This window comes from Misgurnus anguillicaudatus, chromosome 5 (genome assembly GCF_027580225.2).
Source record: "Misgurnus anguillicaudatus chromosome 5, ASM2758022v2, whole genome shotgun sequence".
In the NCBI taxonomy this organism is placed as follows: domain Eukaryota; kingdom Metazoa; phylum Chordata; class Actinopteri; order Cypriniformes; family Cobitidae; genus Misgurnus; species Misgurnus anguillicaudatus.
The window spans coordinates 19,756,063-19,774,622 of NC_073341.2; the positions used below are offsets into that span (position 1 = coordinate 19,756,063).

Sequence of the window (18,560 nt, forward strand, 5' to 3'; positions counted from 1 at the left end):
GTTAAATACACAAGTGCCCGCGGTTTCCTCCAAAGCTATAATTGTCCGACCAAACAAATTTGTAAGGAATACGCTTTGTATATGTAGGTCAAAGTATTTTTAATTGTTTTTCCGCCTGCTGGCGGGAGACGGTAATTACACCATCTCATCAGCTTCTCCTGATTGGCTGAGGGCGGTCAGTGCGCGCGCTCAACTCGTTCACCGTGGCGCGCGCACAGACAGGCGCTGCTAAAACACTTCTGCGCTTCTAGAAGGGCACGAGACAGACGAAAGAGCCGGCGCAGATTTAACTACTGGGAAATACTGAGACGCAAGATTTGTTGTATGATCAATCGCGTCTGTTGTGGATTTTACTGAACTGAGATCATGAATTAAGTGGCACGCGCTGATTACTTCATTTACGAGGCTTTAACCGGCTGGAATTGCTGCAATTTAAAGGTAACAACTGGTTAAAGTTGATTTAAACGGTACTTTTCCGCCTCTTGTACAATACATCTAGATTAAGGTATAAGTATCACGAATTAGTGACGATAAACGTGTACAAATGTTTTGTTATTCAATAATTTTGAGTATTATTTGCGCGTTCGCGCGCCATAGATCAAAGTTTACGCGCAAAAGCTAATCAGTCAGCTTTTAAGTTACGCACTGGTTTTATTTAAAAAAAAAAAAGTGTAATATTTACTGTGTAATATATAGGCTATAATGTAAACTGTATTTATCTTTTTCCAGGCATCTGTAGGAGCACTCGGTCTCTTTTGCCCTTCTGTTATGGGATTTTAACTTTCTACACCGCACGCGCACCTGGAGTCAGTTCGCTTGGTTTTACATTTGCGCTCTTCCAGAAATGGTGGGCCATTTACATTTGCAAGCTATGGATGAGAGTTTGAAAGGAAAGAACCGGGAGGGACTGTTGGATAGTCCGGATTCCGGACTGCCTCCGAGTCCCAGTCCGCCCTTTTACTCTCTGTCGCCGGGGATCCTGGAGTCGCGCTCCGGCAGCTGCTCAACACCGACTGAGCTGCAGGGTTACAGCAGGAGAGAGAGCCGTGAGGGCAAACTGGTATGCATGAAGCATTTGTGCCTAAGCTGATGTTTACCCACGTATGACATGCGTCTTTTTTGTTGGCATTGGTACAACATTCTTAAGAACCAGTCAATCAGTGTCTCTTGGGATTTAGGGTACTGTTGTTGCTGGACTGACATAGGAAGCAGACCCACGGTTAATTATGTTGTGTAATATTCAGCTAGTTTAACTACATGTACAAAGGAACCTCAAGTGTTGAATGGCAAGTGTCAATGAGACAAATAAGTTCTTAGTGTGGGATAGTAACGTGATGTATTTTTCGTTTTTTCCTCTATGCTCTTTTCTTTAGTTGCAGCCCTTAGATAAAATACAGCTGTGAGAAGAACCAATACAAATAGCATTGCAATGACAGGTAGGACTATGACAATGTGGAGGAATAAGAGATTCAGGTGCCCGTCTTATGAACAGAGGATGGCAAGGAGGGGGGAAAGAGAGAGAGAGGGGGGGGGGTTATGTAAACAAGTTGACCTTGTGTTTGGTGAACTTGAATGTGGTAACTGTAAATTGATCTCTAGGTCCCTCCTTCCTCATAGCAACCCTTTACAGCACACACACACATATGTACACACTAACAAGGTATGCAAAGATACACACACATACAGTACTTGACAGCACATGTTCATGTTACAGCACAATACTGCATACACAGATCAGCAGACTCGGCATAACCTAGAGTCTTATTTCTGCCTCTGTAAGGTAGCACCAACCTAACAACTATCTGTTTTTGAAATATCCAACAATTCTTATTAAACTAGTATGGTTACTTTACCCTAATGCATACCTTATGGCAATGTCCATAGATTCGGATTAGCACAGAAAGAAAACCTCTGCTAGCACTCTCTCAGGAAACATGACAGTCATTTGCGTTAAAAAAACCCTCACAAAAAAACAACACAATGTCTTTTATTAAACCGATTCCAGGGTGAGAGGCGTGATCGTGATTCGAATTTAGCGCTATTGTGCGGCACAATGCTTTGCCCGAGCACGCCGCAAAGAGCCGCTATCCAAAGGCATTCTGGATCGTATAAATGATTACTTGGGCACTCCTTATTTGCCTGTTCGACAAACGTGCTCGCACTTGTTTGGAAACTGCTTCTTAATGTCAGACAAGCACTTTTTTACCTTCACTAGTACCACGGTAAAATAGAGTTTGTGGTGTGAAGCGTATCTTTATAACTTTAAAACAATGGAAAGCGGCAAGAGTATCCCTCTTCAGGATTCTCTTCTTAAAGCCATTTCCAAAATCCTATCACTTAAATGTATACAAATGTTGTCAACCCTTCAGGCAACGTGCAAAATATATGAGGACCAAATGCTCTTCCAAAGAATAAAATGAAAAGCGAGCATACAAAGGCATCATTGTTTGCCGCATTTTCCGTTTGTTGCAACTTTGCAGTGGCGTGTAACCCAGCATGTATTTTCAGTATATGAAGCATGCATGTTTGCAGACGATAGATCCACGTTTTTCCTGTCATTATGTGGCCCAAGGTCTATTTTGAGAGCTGTTTTGCCATGTAATAACAAAATCCTCCCATCTATTTTTGAGTAGCAGACCTGACAGGAACTATTGCAGTCGGTTGCATAAGTAACTGATGACCAAAAGTATGCAAAGGCTCGAGATCTTTTGCAATTTAGCTGCTAAAAATACACCTGAACAAGCAAAACAAACTATATGACAGCAAACACAACATACGTTTAGCTTGTGAGTGATCTGGCAACCCAAACAGAATGAGCATGAAGGGAAAAATACCTTCTGGAACAATGAAACAAACACTACAACATTAATCTCTGTGCATGAACATGAAAGAGTTTGGCAATGCCAAAGTTGTGGGCTTGATTCCCAGGGGACACACAAGCTGAATCGAATGCACCTGGATATGCAATGTGAGTCTATTTGGATTAGAGTCTTTCAAATGTATAAATGTGAATGTAAACATGACGACCACAGCAACTACACCACAAAATTCCTCATTCCCAGACAAAGCCAAGACGTTTGCAGCATACCGTGGGAATACCGCAGTGTACATAGATTTGTTGGAAAAATAATCCAAATATGTAAATCGCATTGATGTGTAATGATGGAAGCGTTCTGAAAAATAACTCCTACCCTAGATAAAAAACAGATTTTTAGTCCACCTGCTCTATAAGACCGCCATGTCCCCGCTGTGGGTTGGTGTGCATGGATGACTGACCCTCATGTGACTCTGTCTGTTGGGTTTGTGTGGTGGCACATCGTGTAACGGCACAGTACACGGTATCCGTCCCGGACTTAACACTGGGAATGGAGGAAAGAGACTCCCGTTCCATTGTACTCCCTCTTTTGCACACATACCTGTATTGGGCACGGACACACACAGACACATGCTTAGGGGTACAGAGCAGAATTTGCTAAAAACTTCTTGTATGTTAGAAAATGGTTTGTATTATATGTGTGCTGCTTGTTATGCATTACTAGATGATTTCTTTCCCAAAACCAACCACCCTCTGTCAGCTTTTAAATTAAAGGGTCTTCCTGCTGCCTTTAGCTATACATTCACTGTAGCTCTGGGAATGCTCTGTAATTAAATATATAATACACACTCGCCTGTTTTAACACACATGCATCTAGTTTAAAAATGCTTTGTATGCAATTTACAGTGGCCCCTAAAAGTATTAATTTACTTAATGTTCCCGTGAAAAACATAGACTGTTAAAAATATGCACCCAAACGCTTTTGGATAATAGACTCTCTCAAGTGCATGAATGTAAATTTGTTTCAGTTATATAACATAATATAGAGTAAAGTTTCAAGGTAGCACAAACACACTTTAAAGTAAAGCGGATGTTAAAGGTTAATAAATAACTATGCAAACACAGCTCGGTTTTTTATTTGAAGAGCTTAGACACAAAACCCTCTTAAAGCGTAACTAAACCCCTGGTCAGAGCCTGACTCCACCCACTGGCAATATTTGAAAAATGCAAGAAAAGTGGGCAGATCCCAACGGAGATAGAGGGGATGAACTAAGTGTGTGGTGAGATCGTAACAAGGGCGTGGTGATCTTGAACCTGCTTACGTCAGGAGTCCTTTTTTGGACCCAACATCCAATAGGAAAACTCAACTGCAGTAGCCACCGTTCAACCTGAAGAGGGCAGCATTCAGACGTTTTTACACCATATATTGTAGTATTGAAACACTTATATATCCAAATGTCAAAAAACTTACTAAAATCAATGAACAGCACTAATAAAGCATCATTCTTACAGATCATTAACTAAAAAAAAGTTGGTTTAGGGTTTAGTTACGCTTTAAGTGTGTCTGACATGTTTTCTTATAAATTAGCAATTTTATCAGGCTCTTATGTTTAGTTTCAGTATTTTTTAGTTTCATTGCAATAAAAAGGTCAGTAATTGAAATGCCTTATTTGTCACTTGTCTTTTCAGTGGTATTTAACAAATCTGACTGTCTTTCGCTGCAAAACCCTCTAAGTGCAAAATATCCACTTGTAAATAAGTCTCTCTTCAACTGTCCTGAATAAAGGTAAAAGGCTCATAAATTCGGTCAATATCCTAATATATTTGGTAAGCCTCCTTTAACCGAGTAAAATAACTTGCACCTTGACACACGTGCGCTATTATTCATTCAGTTTTTTTTCGTGCACATAGAGGACTTTGCTGAAAAATCATTGTGGCGTTTTCTGAAAATCAAACCTGCAACCCTTTTTTTTACAAATTGAGCTAAAGGACAAGTTTTTAGTCGCTTGAGGGGATTTGCCTGTGTCAACTGTTGGTTAAAAGAAATGGTAAAAAAGGCTCAGGAAACATTAAGGGGTGGTTTTCCGGACAGGGATTAGCTTAAGCCTGGACTAGGTCTTAGTTTAATTTGGAAATATAACAAGTTTTAACAAAGGTCTCGTACACACTGCAAACTTTCAGGAGTGACAACCGCATTAAAATGCGGGAGTGAATACCCTAAATGTTCATTTCATGTCTGTACGGAACAAGACTCACTCCCGAAAATGTGATGATTGACACAGAGATAACCATAGCAACGTTCTGCCGTCTCGCATGCTTATCACTCACAGCTTTGACCAAAATAATAACAGCATTGCATTGTGTTTTGCAATAAACCTCCGTCTTGGCGTTGTGTATTTTACGCTTTTGTGAGGCTGCTTCACAGCGCGGAGCGCGCGGTCTTGCAGTGTTGCCAGGTCCTCGGTTTTTTTTGTACGTAAATACCGTTTGGCACTTAACCGTTTATGGCTTTTGGCTCATGAAGCGATCAAGTTTTTGGTGTTAATGAAGTGTGAGGGTGCCGGTCCCAAATCTTTTTATCTTTGAGGTAAAGCATTTAGATTTATTTCGGTTTATTATTGAATTTTTCTTGTTTTTTAGTGCAAGATCTGGCAACACTAGCAAACGCTTATGCTTCTGTCATTTTCTGAACCGCGCATACAGAAGACTTTTTCCTCTTCTAAGCATTTATTTTTTCAGAAGAGAGACCTGTCCTGTTTATGATGCATGCTTAAACACTTGATTAACTACTAGTTGTTCAGTTCGGTTATGTACACACTGTGTAGAGTTTTTGTAAATTCGGTTGTCACCACCTGCATTTTGCGGGAGTTAATTCGGTTGTAGAATGCGATTGTGAGCACCGTAAATTACTGAACTGTGTGTGTACTAGGGATGGGACAGTAAGGATATTTCATATCATGATTATAGTGACCAAATTTATCACATTCCAGGATTTTCCTCATTTTAACAGACTTTATTGGACCCCAACAGTTTAAAAGCAGTCTAAAATTGCAGTTTTTTAACGCAGCTTCAAAGGGCTCTAAATCAGGTGTGGGGAATCCTGGGTCCTGGAGGGCCACTGTCCTGCAAAGTTTAGTTCCAACCCTAACCAAACACACCTAAATTTTATTTCCAAGTAATCCTGAAGACTTGAATTAGATTTTTCAGGTGTGTTTAATTGGAACTAAACTCTGCAGGACAGTGGCCCTCCAGGACCAGGGTTCCCCACCCCTGCTCTTACCTATCCCTAATGAGGCATAAGGGTCTTATCTAGCAAAGGATAGTCATTTTTTAAAAGAAAAATACAAAAAATGCACTTTTAAACCCCAACTTCTTGTCTTGCACTAGCCGTGTGATGCACCAGCGCGACCTTACATATTTGCGTAAGCACGTCCATAAGGTCACACGACACAAATGCGGTAGTAGTTTTGCATAGTTTTCGCATCATGGGTGACCTTTTGATGTGATTACGCAATGCGTGGTTGTGCTGATGCGTCACACGGCTAGGTGCAAGACAAGTTGTGTTTTAAAAGTACATTTTTTTATTTTTCTATTGTTTCGCTAGATAAGAACCTTGTTGTGCCTGGTTTGGGGTCGTTTGGAGCCCTTTGAACCTGTGTGGAAACTGCAATTTTAAACTGCATTGAAACTGTAAACTGTTGAGGTCCAATAAAGTCTATTAAATTGAGAAAATTCAAAAAAACAAAAAAATATCTTCTTGACTGAACAAAGGAAGACAAATTTTTTTGGATGACATGAGGCTGAGTAAATTATTGTTTTTATTTTTTAAAGTGGAGTAATCCTTTATAATGATACATTTTTCCTTTCTTCATGAAATGGGTTTACTCAGAACTAAAATCTGAAAACATTAAACAAAAAAATGCACTTGTAATCTATTAGAATATGAAAGAGTCGCCAGTGTAGACATGTCTGCACGTTTTCTCGATTAACTGGATTTGCGAGTTAACAAATTTTGTGCGAGCCCTTGTACCACCGTCACGTCTGTTCGGCTGAAGATACGCTGCTGAGGAATTTGTTTGAATGTGTTAGAGATAAAGAAGAGCATGCATGTGCTGGAGGCTGAAGAAGGTGCTGAGTGTGCACGTGTTGTGCGCGCTGATGGCTTTAGCAGGTGGAGACACAAACACTGTTGCCGTTTGTCTGATCACCAAATATATCTGCACCAGGACAAACACATGCAAACAAACTGTACTGCTTCTGCACGCTGTCTAGAACTAGATTTACATTTACAGTTAACTTCAAAACGCTTTTATTCTAAAGACAGATGATAGCGCTACAATACAGTCATATATTGCAGTTTTGTTGCACCAAACATATAAAAAGAATACATTTATGATTATAAAGAAAGTTAGCCACACAAACTTTATACAAAGCCTTGTAAAACTGCTTAAATCTAACTTCTTAAAAAAGTAGACTAATCTTTGTTCACATGGGATAAATCTGATTTTTTTTAGGCCAAATATTCATACTGCAAGTAATGTGTGGCCAGTTCTCATTTTTCGTCATGCATGAAATCAATGCAAAATGTGATTATTGATCATGCATTTCATGAGCGCAGTATTTATCTCCTTGCTACATTCTTCTAGTTTTATTTCATGGTTGTACTGAAAGTAAGCTAAACAGCAAGTGATTTTTGTCTTTCCCATGTAGCTACCATACTTGCTCCTGAACTCTCAAGGTCCAGATGCTAAATCGCGCATGTACCCTGTGGTCTATGGAGAGAGCATTGAGGTCAACCCCAAACCAGAAAAAGAAATCAAGTAAGTAAGGTTATATATCACCATTAACTACCAATTTACGCCATACGGCAGCAGGCGTATCCTGCACTATCCAAACGTTTTTGGCACACGCAATAATGTGTGGATGTTATTAAAAAATAATGGCAAAAGTAGTTTTTACACTAACACTTACAAGTAATATACAAAGTGCAACAAACATGAAACTAATATTTGATGACCACCTTTGCTTTTTAAAAGAGGACAAGCTCTCCTAGTTACATTAAAGGTCACATATTATGCAAAATCCTACAATGAAAAAAATCCAACTTTTTGAATCCCCATTAAACCAGAGCATTCTCATTAGACATGCTGTTTTGATTCTTTTGTTAATGTGATGTCACAAAAACAAAGCCCCGCCCACGGCCACTGACCTAACTGGTTAATCTTACCCAAAAGCTTTTCTAAATGTGTTTGTTTGTAGCGCTAATGCAGCTAAAGATATTTTTGTCTCAGACTGTATTCACAGGAATCAGATCTATTTTTAACTGAATGTGCTTGGTAGCTAATTTGCATTTAAAGGGGCACACATAAAAAACAAAAAGGGCATTTTGGACATGCTATAACAAATGATCTGTGGAGTATTTTAAGCTGAAACTTCACAGACACATTCTAGGCAAACATTTAGATTACATCTTGTATAAATGTGCATAATATGTGCCATTTAAAGGTTTTTAAAATAGTATCATGTTTCAAGCTTCTTTGATATCCTGTAAGGGTGTCACGATTTCAATTTTAAATCGAAATCGATCGAAATTAAGTCACAACCTCGAACTTCGAATTAAAAAATGGGATTGTCGATGCTGCCATGCCCCCATGTCACGTCTGGTCGGCTTGCCACGCGGGGAAAATAAAGTCTCAGAAGTCCCTTTAAAAACATCCATCCAGCGGAACGCAATTTTTATTTTAAACACGAGAGATGTATTGCTACAACTCCTTGAAATGCATATCATAAACAGGATTACTACCTAGTGATCTGCCTTCGTAGTCGGACAGAGCGCAGGTCTCTGCACGTGCACGAGAGAGCCGCCAAGATGCAGCGGGTTATATTTTAAACAAAAGGTATAGTTAGCCTCAGCTTGCATGAAACGCATAAAACTGAACAAAAACGTAAGGATTATTACTTTAGTTTATGTTTAGACTTTGGACAGATGCGAGAGCGCGTGCACGTGAGACAGAGAGAAGCGCAGCTGCATAAGTTGACGCATCGGTTTTATTTCAGATAATAGGAGTCCAAGACGCACGTCTATCTGCGTGCAAGAAGGAATTCTCTCTCTACAAGCTCTCTCGCGTAAAGTAAAGCCCACAAACCCCCATGCGAGGAAAAGCACGCAATGTGCATGTTAATGTGAAACTATAATAATAATAATAAAAATAATAAAGGCATATAATTTTTTGTCTTAAAAAATTCATTTAAATATCGAGAATCGAATTGAATCGTGACATCAGAATCGAAAATGTAATCGAATCGAGGATTTGGAGAATCGTGACACCCCTAATATCCTGACACAGGAGTTTCTTTATAGATTTGGGATATTTCACGTAATACCAGACTAATGCAGGACTCCTCTTTTTCATACAGTTATGGTAGTTTTATATGGCTTGTATATCTAAAAATGTCTATATTCTCCCAACACTAAAGCAGATAATGTTCTATACTAATGTTTTTATAGATTTAATGAGCCTTAGTTTATTGTACATCTTACTCCCAACATTCAGATTCATCTTAGTAGGGAATTTTTGACTGATAAATCTCAAATTTTACCGTCCCCAGGTTTAACTCTGCAGTGAGGTATGATTCGGACAGACGCTTTCGTGACCAGGTGTACTGCGCCCAAGTCCCAACAGTCACGTCGTTCAGCGAGTCAGTGGTGGCGGTACAGAACTGCACATGGCGCAGCTACAAGTCAGAGGTTCACTTTGAGCCACGACTCAGGCCGCTACACTACCAAAGCACAACCTTTGTGTTCCCCAAGCACACTAGGAGTACGTACCGCACCACGCTTAACTACAACGGCAACAGAAACGGAGCTGGGCAGCGACGGTTCATGTCCACGGTCAGATTGGAATCCACAGAGGATGCCAGTCCTTGTATCATTTACACAGAAGACCTCTGAGACTTCCCGAGAGGCGTGTTATTGTTCCCAAAACTCAAAAACTCCCATTGGTTAGAGAGCTACAATGAAAGTGCTTGGACTTCTGTTACCAAAACCCTAAAAAAACGGATGGCTAGAGACTTCAAAGGAAAAAGATGAAAGTCAGTGAGGGACACTTTGTTCATTCGCTGCAGGTTAGGTTGGTACTTGAGCTGAAGCTGTATGTGTGCAGTCTTTAGAGTATATTTGTGTGTTACGTGTGGTGTATTTATGTTCATGTGAGGTTATTTTTTATATCCAGTCATACCTGTCAATAGGAGTGACGAGCGTAAGGGTGAAATTTCTTTCTTATTCGCGGGCCTGCACATTTACAAACTTCTACACATCCCTCATGTTTTGCGTTTTTAAATTAAAATCATGTTTGTATGTGTGAGGTACTGACAATTTGCTTGGTTTCATTTGCAACATTATTGTACCTTTTTTTAGTATTTCTAATTCAAACGAATGATTCGTTTGATTTCGACAATTATAGGCAGTAAAGACATTTATGATACCAAGAAGATCATTTAATGTAAGTATAAAGACAAACACACTGTAAGTGAATCCTACACTCTCAGAAAAGAAGGTACAAAAGTTGTCACTGGGACGGTACCTATTTTGGTACATATATGTACCTTTGAGGTACCAGTCTCTACCACGAATGCACTTTTCCATTGCATAGTACCCCACGGGTCAGGTCGTGTCAGCTTACTTCACTTTAACTTGGTTAGCTTTTCCATCGAGTTTAGTAAGACTTTGGAGTGGGAGGGATTATAGGCATGTCGTTATATTTGCGCTGCCTACTGCTGTGACATCATACAAGTGAGAGCGCCGTTGGCATGCTATACGTTCCCATACATTAATTTGTCAGTCCGCCACAAAATCAAAATTGACCACCACAAATAAATGTTTGCACATCGCGAACATCACTACCTCTTTCTCACATGACAGTTTTTGTACAAACATGCGTGCTGTCAGTCGACGTGCTCCGCTGAGCCTCATTTAGGTTGCAAAATGTCGTGCATTTTCGGGTCGCGAATGTGCCGCCACAAACCGCAAGTTTGGAAAACAAGGGTATGGTGTTCCTGATACTCAACCTGTGAATGTTTTTCACAGCTAAAAGGGAGTTTGGGAACTTAAAACAAAGCACAGATGACAACAGGTTTGCTCGAGACAGTGCAAGCTAGCATGAAGGTAAAGCTAATCTTGCGTTTAGCATTGCACTCGTCACGATTCTCTCAGACCAATCAGTGATCTACAGTGTTTTCACGTCACGTTTAAGTATCAGCTCAGCTCGCTTGGAACTCCAACCAGGGTGATACTAAAAAAAGTATTGGGTACTTGTTATGGGATTCTCCATACAACTACTAATACCCTTGGTGAGTCTTAATGATTGCACAGAAGCCAGTCAAAATATGTAACAAAATAATGTTTATTGAGCAGTTCTATCTGCAGAAGCAAAACTGGCAGCTACAGAGAGAAGGTTAGGGCTGTCACAATGATTAAATAATCGTCTCATCGCAATTGTTTGACCTCATCAGATCACCGCAATGATTGCATATCTCTCTAAAAAACACAAGGGGGAGCTGCAGCGCCTGTATAAACAAGACAGCATCTAATGGCGCTCTTTGACTAATGATGTAACGCGATACATTGCAAAGCCATTTAATACAGTGGACAAACAGCATTTAAAGAAATGCTGCAAAACTTTTATAATCAGTATGAATTGCCAGGTAATACACACATTTCCAAAACACCAATTCCAATTTTTTTTAGTTTTTGAAAGATATGTGCATTAAATAATTAATTTGAAATATGTGTTATATGTATGAATATTTACTTTCAGGGAAACCTTGCAAAAGATTTAACTTAAATATTCATGAACAAACAAAAATCTATGAGAATTAAAGGTCAAAGCCCTAAAACAGGCAATTAATCGTCACAATTTATTAGACAATTAACCGTCAGCCAAATTTCATAATTGTGACATCCCTAGAGAACGCTGTATCGAAACAACTCTCAACTCTCTCTGAACCCTTCTCTCCCCAGCTGCTCATTTATATACGCTTTTTCATGCACCTATGCTTGCACAAATCACACATTTCTTGCACATATCACACTTTAGACATTTGCAGAACAGACAGTCTCTGTTTTTGTCTTCTATTTTGAGTAATTCTAAGAAACGGCTGATACATACAGAGAATGTGCAACAAAAACATCCTGCATAACATTTTTTTTAATGGAAAAGTGCCATAATGTACCAAAACCTTTGAGGTACCAATATGCACCTTTTAGGTACAAAAGTGTTTTTGAAATGGTACCGCCCTAGTGACAACTTTTCTACCTTCTTGTACCTTTTCTCATTCTGAAATCAAACCCAAATTAGGATTTAACCCTAAAATGTCTGAGAACTTGCTAAAAAAAATACAAACTGTATGAGTTGCACTTACACTGTGTTTTTAATCATATTTTTTATTAATAGTCTTGGTATAGCAAATAGGAGCACTTGAAAGGTTGGACCAAAAGTTCTTTCAAATTAGGAGAAAGGGAAACGCAACCTTAAATATTTCCACCCTTTCTGGTTGTACCTCAGAACATGTGGAATTATTCTCTTGCACAAGAGTTTGAGAACTCACCCAAGACTCTGTCACGACTATAATTCAATGGCCAAAATATAACAGTTTCATGAAATGCAAGATGGCATACAGGAAATAATAACATACGGCGCATGTTTTAATTCGGCACATTTTGGGGAAATGTTTGGAATGCCATTTGCTGTTTTGTTTTTTTTGAGAGATTTTGTCAAGCTGCCATAAAGGTTCATCTGGAGGAAACAAAGTTTATTTGCCTATCATGTAAAGATGGTGTCCAGTCATCTGAACTACTTTCAGATTGTATGGTTGGATAACCTTTGGTTTCGCAAGTAATGATTTTTCTCATTTTTGGAGCCAGTTAGTCTCTTACAATATCTTGATTACCAAAGTGAACTCTCTTGTGACCTCCAGCAAATCCATTTACTCTTTAATGTGTTATACACAAATGCTTTTTTATAGCAGGGAAGGGACACATTCTGTTCTGAGATGGTTTGCTTTGGTTGAACTTTTTCTTCTTTTTTGGGAAGCTGATGAGGTTTATTTTGAGGAATGTTTTGATTAAGCAGTTGTGGAGGTGTTTGTACTTTATTTCTGTCTTATGGAATATACATTTTGAATTCTTTAAAAGCTGAAAGTGTACATTTTGATCTCTTACCTCATTGAAAATTCTTTCTTGTTTTAGCTTTTTAAATATTTGTAATCTTATATGCTGGGGAATTCTCTGGTGACTGGAAATTACAGCGTAGGTTAAGAAAAACTGACAGTATGTATTGGTACATGAGAGGGAATACATGGCAGGAAAATGAAACGAACACAGTGTATTTGAATCCATAAGGAAAAGAGTGCACCTTGCACATAAAGTAGATTTCATGGAAGATGTGAATAAATGATATGTGGTTTGGTTTGGTTGAGCAATGTCTGGTTTCATGAAAAATCACAAGACATCAGATAAAATACTTTCTGTGTTAAGATGGATTACTTGTGAATGATGGCCAATTGATAAGTGAATAGAGGAATTTTAGCAATGTGTTGAAAGCCTTGCAATGTTATTAATATGGAGGAGAGAGCTTGTTTTTTACGTTTTGAATTTATTTTGTGATTATATTTGTTTGGTGTAAAATGCTCTCTGCAAACTGATTTTTTTTCTTTAACATGATGATTTGTGTTTATGTAAAATACTTTCTGGTTGTATATGTGGCATACAGCACTAGTAATTCTCTATATTTTTGTATAATTCCCAATTTAATGCTCTTCTTTTGAACAACGGATGAGAAAATAATTTAAGAAAAATATGTATATCCAAACTAATAAAATAAAAGTCCCAAACCCTAAAATGGCTCTCTATATGCTTTTGGTAAATAAACATGAGCTATCACCGTTTTACTGTATATTGTTCCAGTACATATACAGCAATTTTCCAGAATATTTTTCATCCTATGATAAATAACTATCCTACAATTGTACTATTAACTCTTTCCCCGCCATTGACGAGATATCTCGTCAATCAAGAGAAAACGCTTCCCCGCCAATGACGAGTATTTCCGTCTTTCCGCAATACCGCTATTATCCACTAGGTGGCTCCCTTCCGCAACTTTTTAAACCCAGAAGTATTGCCCTATGGCAAGCTGCTGCATGTCCGTGTCTGTTTTAAAGATCGCTCTGAATGGGATCTCTATGAGAAGTCCGTCACAAAAATGGAATTATCTCAGCTTTTTGCTCAAAATGTGGTGTTTTTGCAGAAACCTACACATATTCAAAAGCTGATTACAAAAGAACTACTCAAGGTAGGATGAAATGTTTATTTTGTTTGAAAGCAGAGGGTCTGTTCTTTCATTTGGTATATTGTATGTTTATATATTTGAAGAAGAACATTTTCTGGAAGGCATTAAACTTTGGTGAAAATCATGAAAAACGCTGTCGCTGGCTGGCAACTTTTTTTAAAAAATGCTGGCGGTGAAAGAGTTAAGTATAGCATCTCTCCAGCTGGCAATTTTCAAGAAAGTATCTGAAATAAAACACTTAGAGAAGATGAGTCTTTAAAGTTTTGCTTCTTCTAAGCTGTCATACATTCAAAGCAGATTTAGGCTACAAAAACATTTAAAGGTGCAGTGTGTAAATTTTAGTGGCATCTAGTGGTGAGTTTGCGAATTGCAACCAATGGCACAGTTAACTGCTCACCTCTCGCTTTTAAAAGCATAGAGAAGCTACGGTAGCCGCCACCAGACAAATATGTCATCTTCAGAGACAGCTTCGTAAAAAAAGTTTGTCCGTTTAGGGCTTCTGCAGAAACATGGCGGCACAAAATGGTGACTTCCATGTAAGGGGACCCTCGGTATGTAGTTTAAAATGTCTCATTCTTTGGTAATAAAAAGAAAAGTGTTCATTATAAAAGGTCTTTATACACCCCTGATAATATAGATTTGTATATTATTTTGCATTTCTGTCAAGAGATCCTTCTAAAAATTACACACTGCACCTTTAAAGCAGATTTAGGCTACAAAAACATTTAAGGGTTCATAGGATCTCATGAAGCGAGTGTAATGCGGTCATAAAGCGATCATAAAGTATGCCACATTCTTTACAGTGTACTACTTTAAAGTTATTCTAACAATGCTGAGTGTATTACCGCAGTACTAGTTAACTGAAGTCACATGTTCAGTAGGTCCAAAATGAACACTCAGTAATTACCAAATGTAGGTAAAGTTTGTTTAAAGTAAGTTAATACAATAGCGACTTGCCAGTTGGATGAATTCTTTATAATGTTTGAGTTGTAAGAACATTAGTCTGAATTTCTGTTGATTTATTTGAGTTTTCCCGTTAAGTGGAAAACGTACTGTTTATCTAGGATCAGAAATGTATGATGCATAAAGATATTTTCCTTCAGAATGCCATGTGTCAAGACACACGTGAAACACATTAAGACACCAAACAAAAATATGAGTAATGTATTTTCATGATGAAAAATACAGAATTCTCCCAACATTTGTTGCACTGCCAGTTTACAACCTAATGCTATGAGTAAAGACCCGAGCTGAACTAGAGGGGAAAAAATCAAATTAAAGAGCAACTATTGTCTGATTTACGATTTTATATTTCCTTTGGTGTGTAAGTGTGTATTAGTACATGTTAACGATATACAAAAGGTACAAACCCCAAAGTGTTTACATGTAACTTACACCAGAGTAAGGACTTAATCGCAGTAAGATGTTTACATGACTGGAGCTAACCTCTTCACTCCTGTTTACATGCAGTTTTTATTTTCGGATTATTTACAGATAGCCCAATGCAGAGCACAAATAATGAACTCACATATATGGTCCACTGTTTTAATTTACTTACGTTAAATGACAAACACGTTGTTATGGATGTATTTCATTATCCGGTGCCGTGATGAAGACAGAAATATTATGACGGTGCCTTTAAGGGCGTTCACATTAAAACGACAACTATAAAAATATAGTTTTAAAAATCTTTTTATATTAAAGATAATAGCGGAGTTCACACAACAACTATAACAATAGCGATTTTGGCACATGATGAACGATAAACCATTGACAGCCAATCAAATCTATTTGAACTTGAAGTGCACGCGCACTTAAATGCAGTAGAAAAGCTCATTCATTGCTGAGGTCTATAACATAAAATTACCTCAGGTATACAGTGCTGATGCAGTTGCTGTGAAATTCACTACTAATGCTTTTTCTACCACACTGACTACGCCAAAAGGTAAGATATTATTACACAAACTACTACATTCAGTGTTTAGTTACGCGAAACGCAGCAAGGACATCTGCTGGTTTCCCGCTGTGTAAATGCAACAAGAACAGCATATTTACATATTCAGTGACATGTAAGTAAGCAATAAGGTACGAGAGGCTGTGCTGTGTCGTGGGTGAGTAGCGGCTGAAGGGCGTTGTTAGGCACGACGCGAAGCTTTTATAAAGTTTTATAAAACTGTTACCACACAATATTAAAGTATAAAAAATATTAGTGCAACTATCATGAAGTTAAATCAACAAAAGCATTCCTTCCGCTAGAAAAAATAGTCCCTGACTGCGAACAACAACATGAAAGCTCAAATAAAAACAACAAACTGTTCTCAGACTTTGTCTCATTATATGTTTATGTGTTGCTAAGTGTGTTGCTAAGGGCGCAGTGATATTAAATAGAACCGTTGGGTGAAGCGGTCATAGCAGTGTTTTATTGTGAATAAAGCACACCTGTTGACCAATCAGAATCAAGGATTGGAACTAGCCGTTTTATTCACCTTATTTTTCACGACAACAAGGGCGGCGCCATTTCGCTCATTTTGTCAACGTTCTTCCGGCCGCATAGACGATGAGCAGATGAGGCAGTGACTGAAGGCGACACGTTAAGCTTAAAAAGCTCACTCGAGCGCCTTTATGTTTCATTCTTACCAATTTTAAGCCAGCTGAGAAACACCCTTATCCCAAGAATGGTTCGACTACGATGTTCCGGTAACTTTAAACCACGCCGGGTGTTGAAAAGGTGGCCAGTTTCAGGTAAGCTATCTTTTTGTGCTCGTTCGCCTAAAGTTAGATTTGTGAAGTCCGTTCTACAAATACACTTATGATCAGTAACGTTAGTTTATAAAAAGCAACTATTTGAATGGTTTTATTTGTCCACCTATATTTTTATATTTACGATAGTACAACGAGATATTATAGTACATTGCATTCTTACAGTAGCCCACGTGATTCCTACAAGTTACTGAGATTTCAGATGCTAGAATGTCAGTTCATTTCTCATTCAGATATTGATAATGACCTATTAAACAACGTATTTAACACTGAAGTTAAAGGTTGTGTGTATAATGTCTCTTTTTAATGTATCTCTCTCTTACACACTGTTCTGTTTAAGTGCCATTTATATATTAATTCTCATGATGCAAGTTTATTTTAAATACTAACATAAAACTGTTTATGGTTTTATTGTTTTCACAGATGCATTGATGTGTAGTGATGCAGTGGACAACTGTGAGGATGATACAATCAACATGTTCCTAAACTGTGATGCAGAAACACAATCGGAGGATCCATCCGTCTCTGACCACAACTACACTTTAAAATCACAACTCAACCTGAAGCAACCTACATCTGATATGGGAAAACAATGGTGCAGTTTCCCTGACAGGGCTTATCCTGGTCCCAGGCTAAAATGCATATTTGAGCTACAATAATTTAAAAACACCTTTTACTGACATACATCAACATATATGAGTGCCATTGTTTTGTCACAAGATGCGCACCAGTCTTGTTTTTTTGTAGGGTTTCTTTGTAAAAACTAAAATGTCCTAATATAATTAAATTCTAGTCCTGTAAACCCTGTCCGAGAAACTGCTTCAATGTGTTGAGCTGGCACAAATGTACATATCTCTGCTGAGAAACAACCATCTTTGTCAGCTTTACACAGGGTTGATATTGCATCCATTACACAGTCACCAAGCACTTTACTAGTACATACACCAACAGCTTCCAGATAAACACTTGGGATCAGCTCCTGATGACTCAGATAAAGCTGTGTCTTAATTTATTGCAGGGTGGTCTTGCTTTACCTGTTGTAAAGTTACATTAAACCTTCATATGTGATCAGATGCCATGCAGTGATATTAAACATTTACAGTGTGATCAGATGTTGTGCATTTATATTAAACCTTTACAATGTGATCAGATGTTGTGCATTTATATTAAACCTTTACAATGTGATCAGATGTTGTGCAATTATATTAAACCTTTACAATGTGATCAGATGTTGTGCATTTATATTAAACCTTTGTGATCAGCTGTTACCTGTCATGCAGTTATATTAAACATTTACTATGTGATCAGATGTAACCTGCCATGCAGTTATATAAACCTTTACAGTGTGATCAGATATTATCTGTAAGGAATTTCTTAAACCATATGTGAGCTTTGTAGATTCCACTTAAAATTATTTAAGTCTCCTGATTTGAAGGAATAAGTGTTGGCAAGTTTGCAAATGAATTCTATCATGGTACCACATAAAAACGAAATAGTTATTGGACTGGCTAAGGTGCACATTTGCTTTAAAAAAGACGAAATCACTCTGTAAATATTGGTAGACATACATTTAATAATTTTCAATGCTGCTCCATCAACTCCTGACAGGACGAGGTAATATGTCCAATAGGTTACTTGCC

General features: G+C 38.2%; 1 protein-coding gene and 1 long non-coding RNA gene across 2 annotated transcripts; both read left to right on the forward strand.

The window, feature by feature from the left end:
• Window positions 1–203: 203 nt before the first annotated feature.
• Window positions 204–13,713, forward strand: rflna (refilin A). Its single transcript, XM_055167311.2, has 4 exons — window positions 204–438; window positions 730–1,060; window positions 7,526–7,635; window positions 9,425–13,713. Exons 2-4 carry the CDS (start codon window positions 845–847, stop codon window positions 9,765–9,767), a joined length of 669 nt encoding a protein of 222 aa, XP_055023286.2. The 5' UTR covers window positions 204–438; window positions 730–844; the 3' UTR covers window positions 9,768–13,713.
• Window positions 13,714–16,396: 2,683 nt separating this feature from the next.
• Window positions 16,397–18,105, forward strand: LOC141363842 (uncharacterized). The gene is made up of 2 exons (XR_012369430.1): window positions 16,397–16,902; window positions 17,344–18,105. It is a non-coding gene; the product is annotated as an uncharacterized lncRNA (long non-coding RNA).
• The last annotated feature ends 455 nt before the right edge of the window (window positions 18,106–18,560 follow it).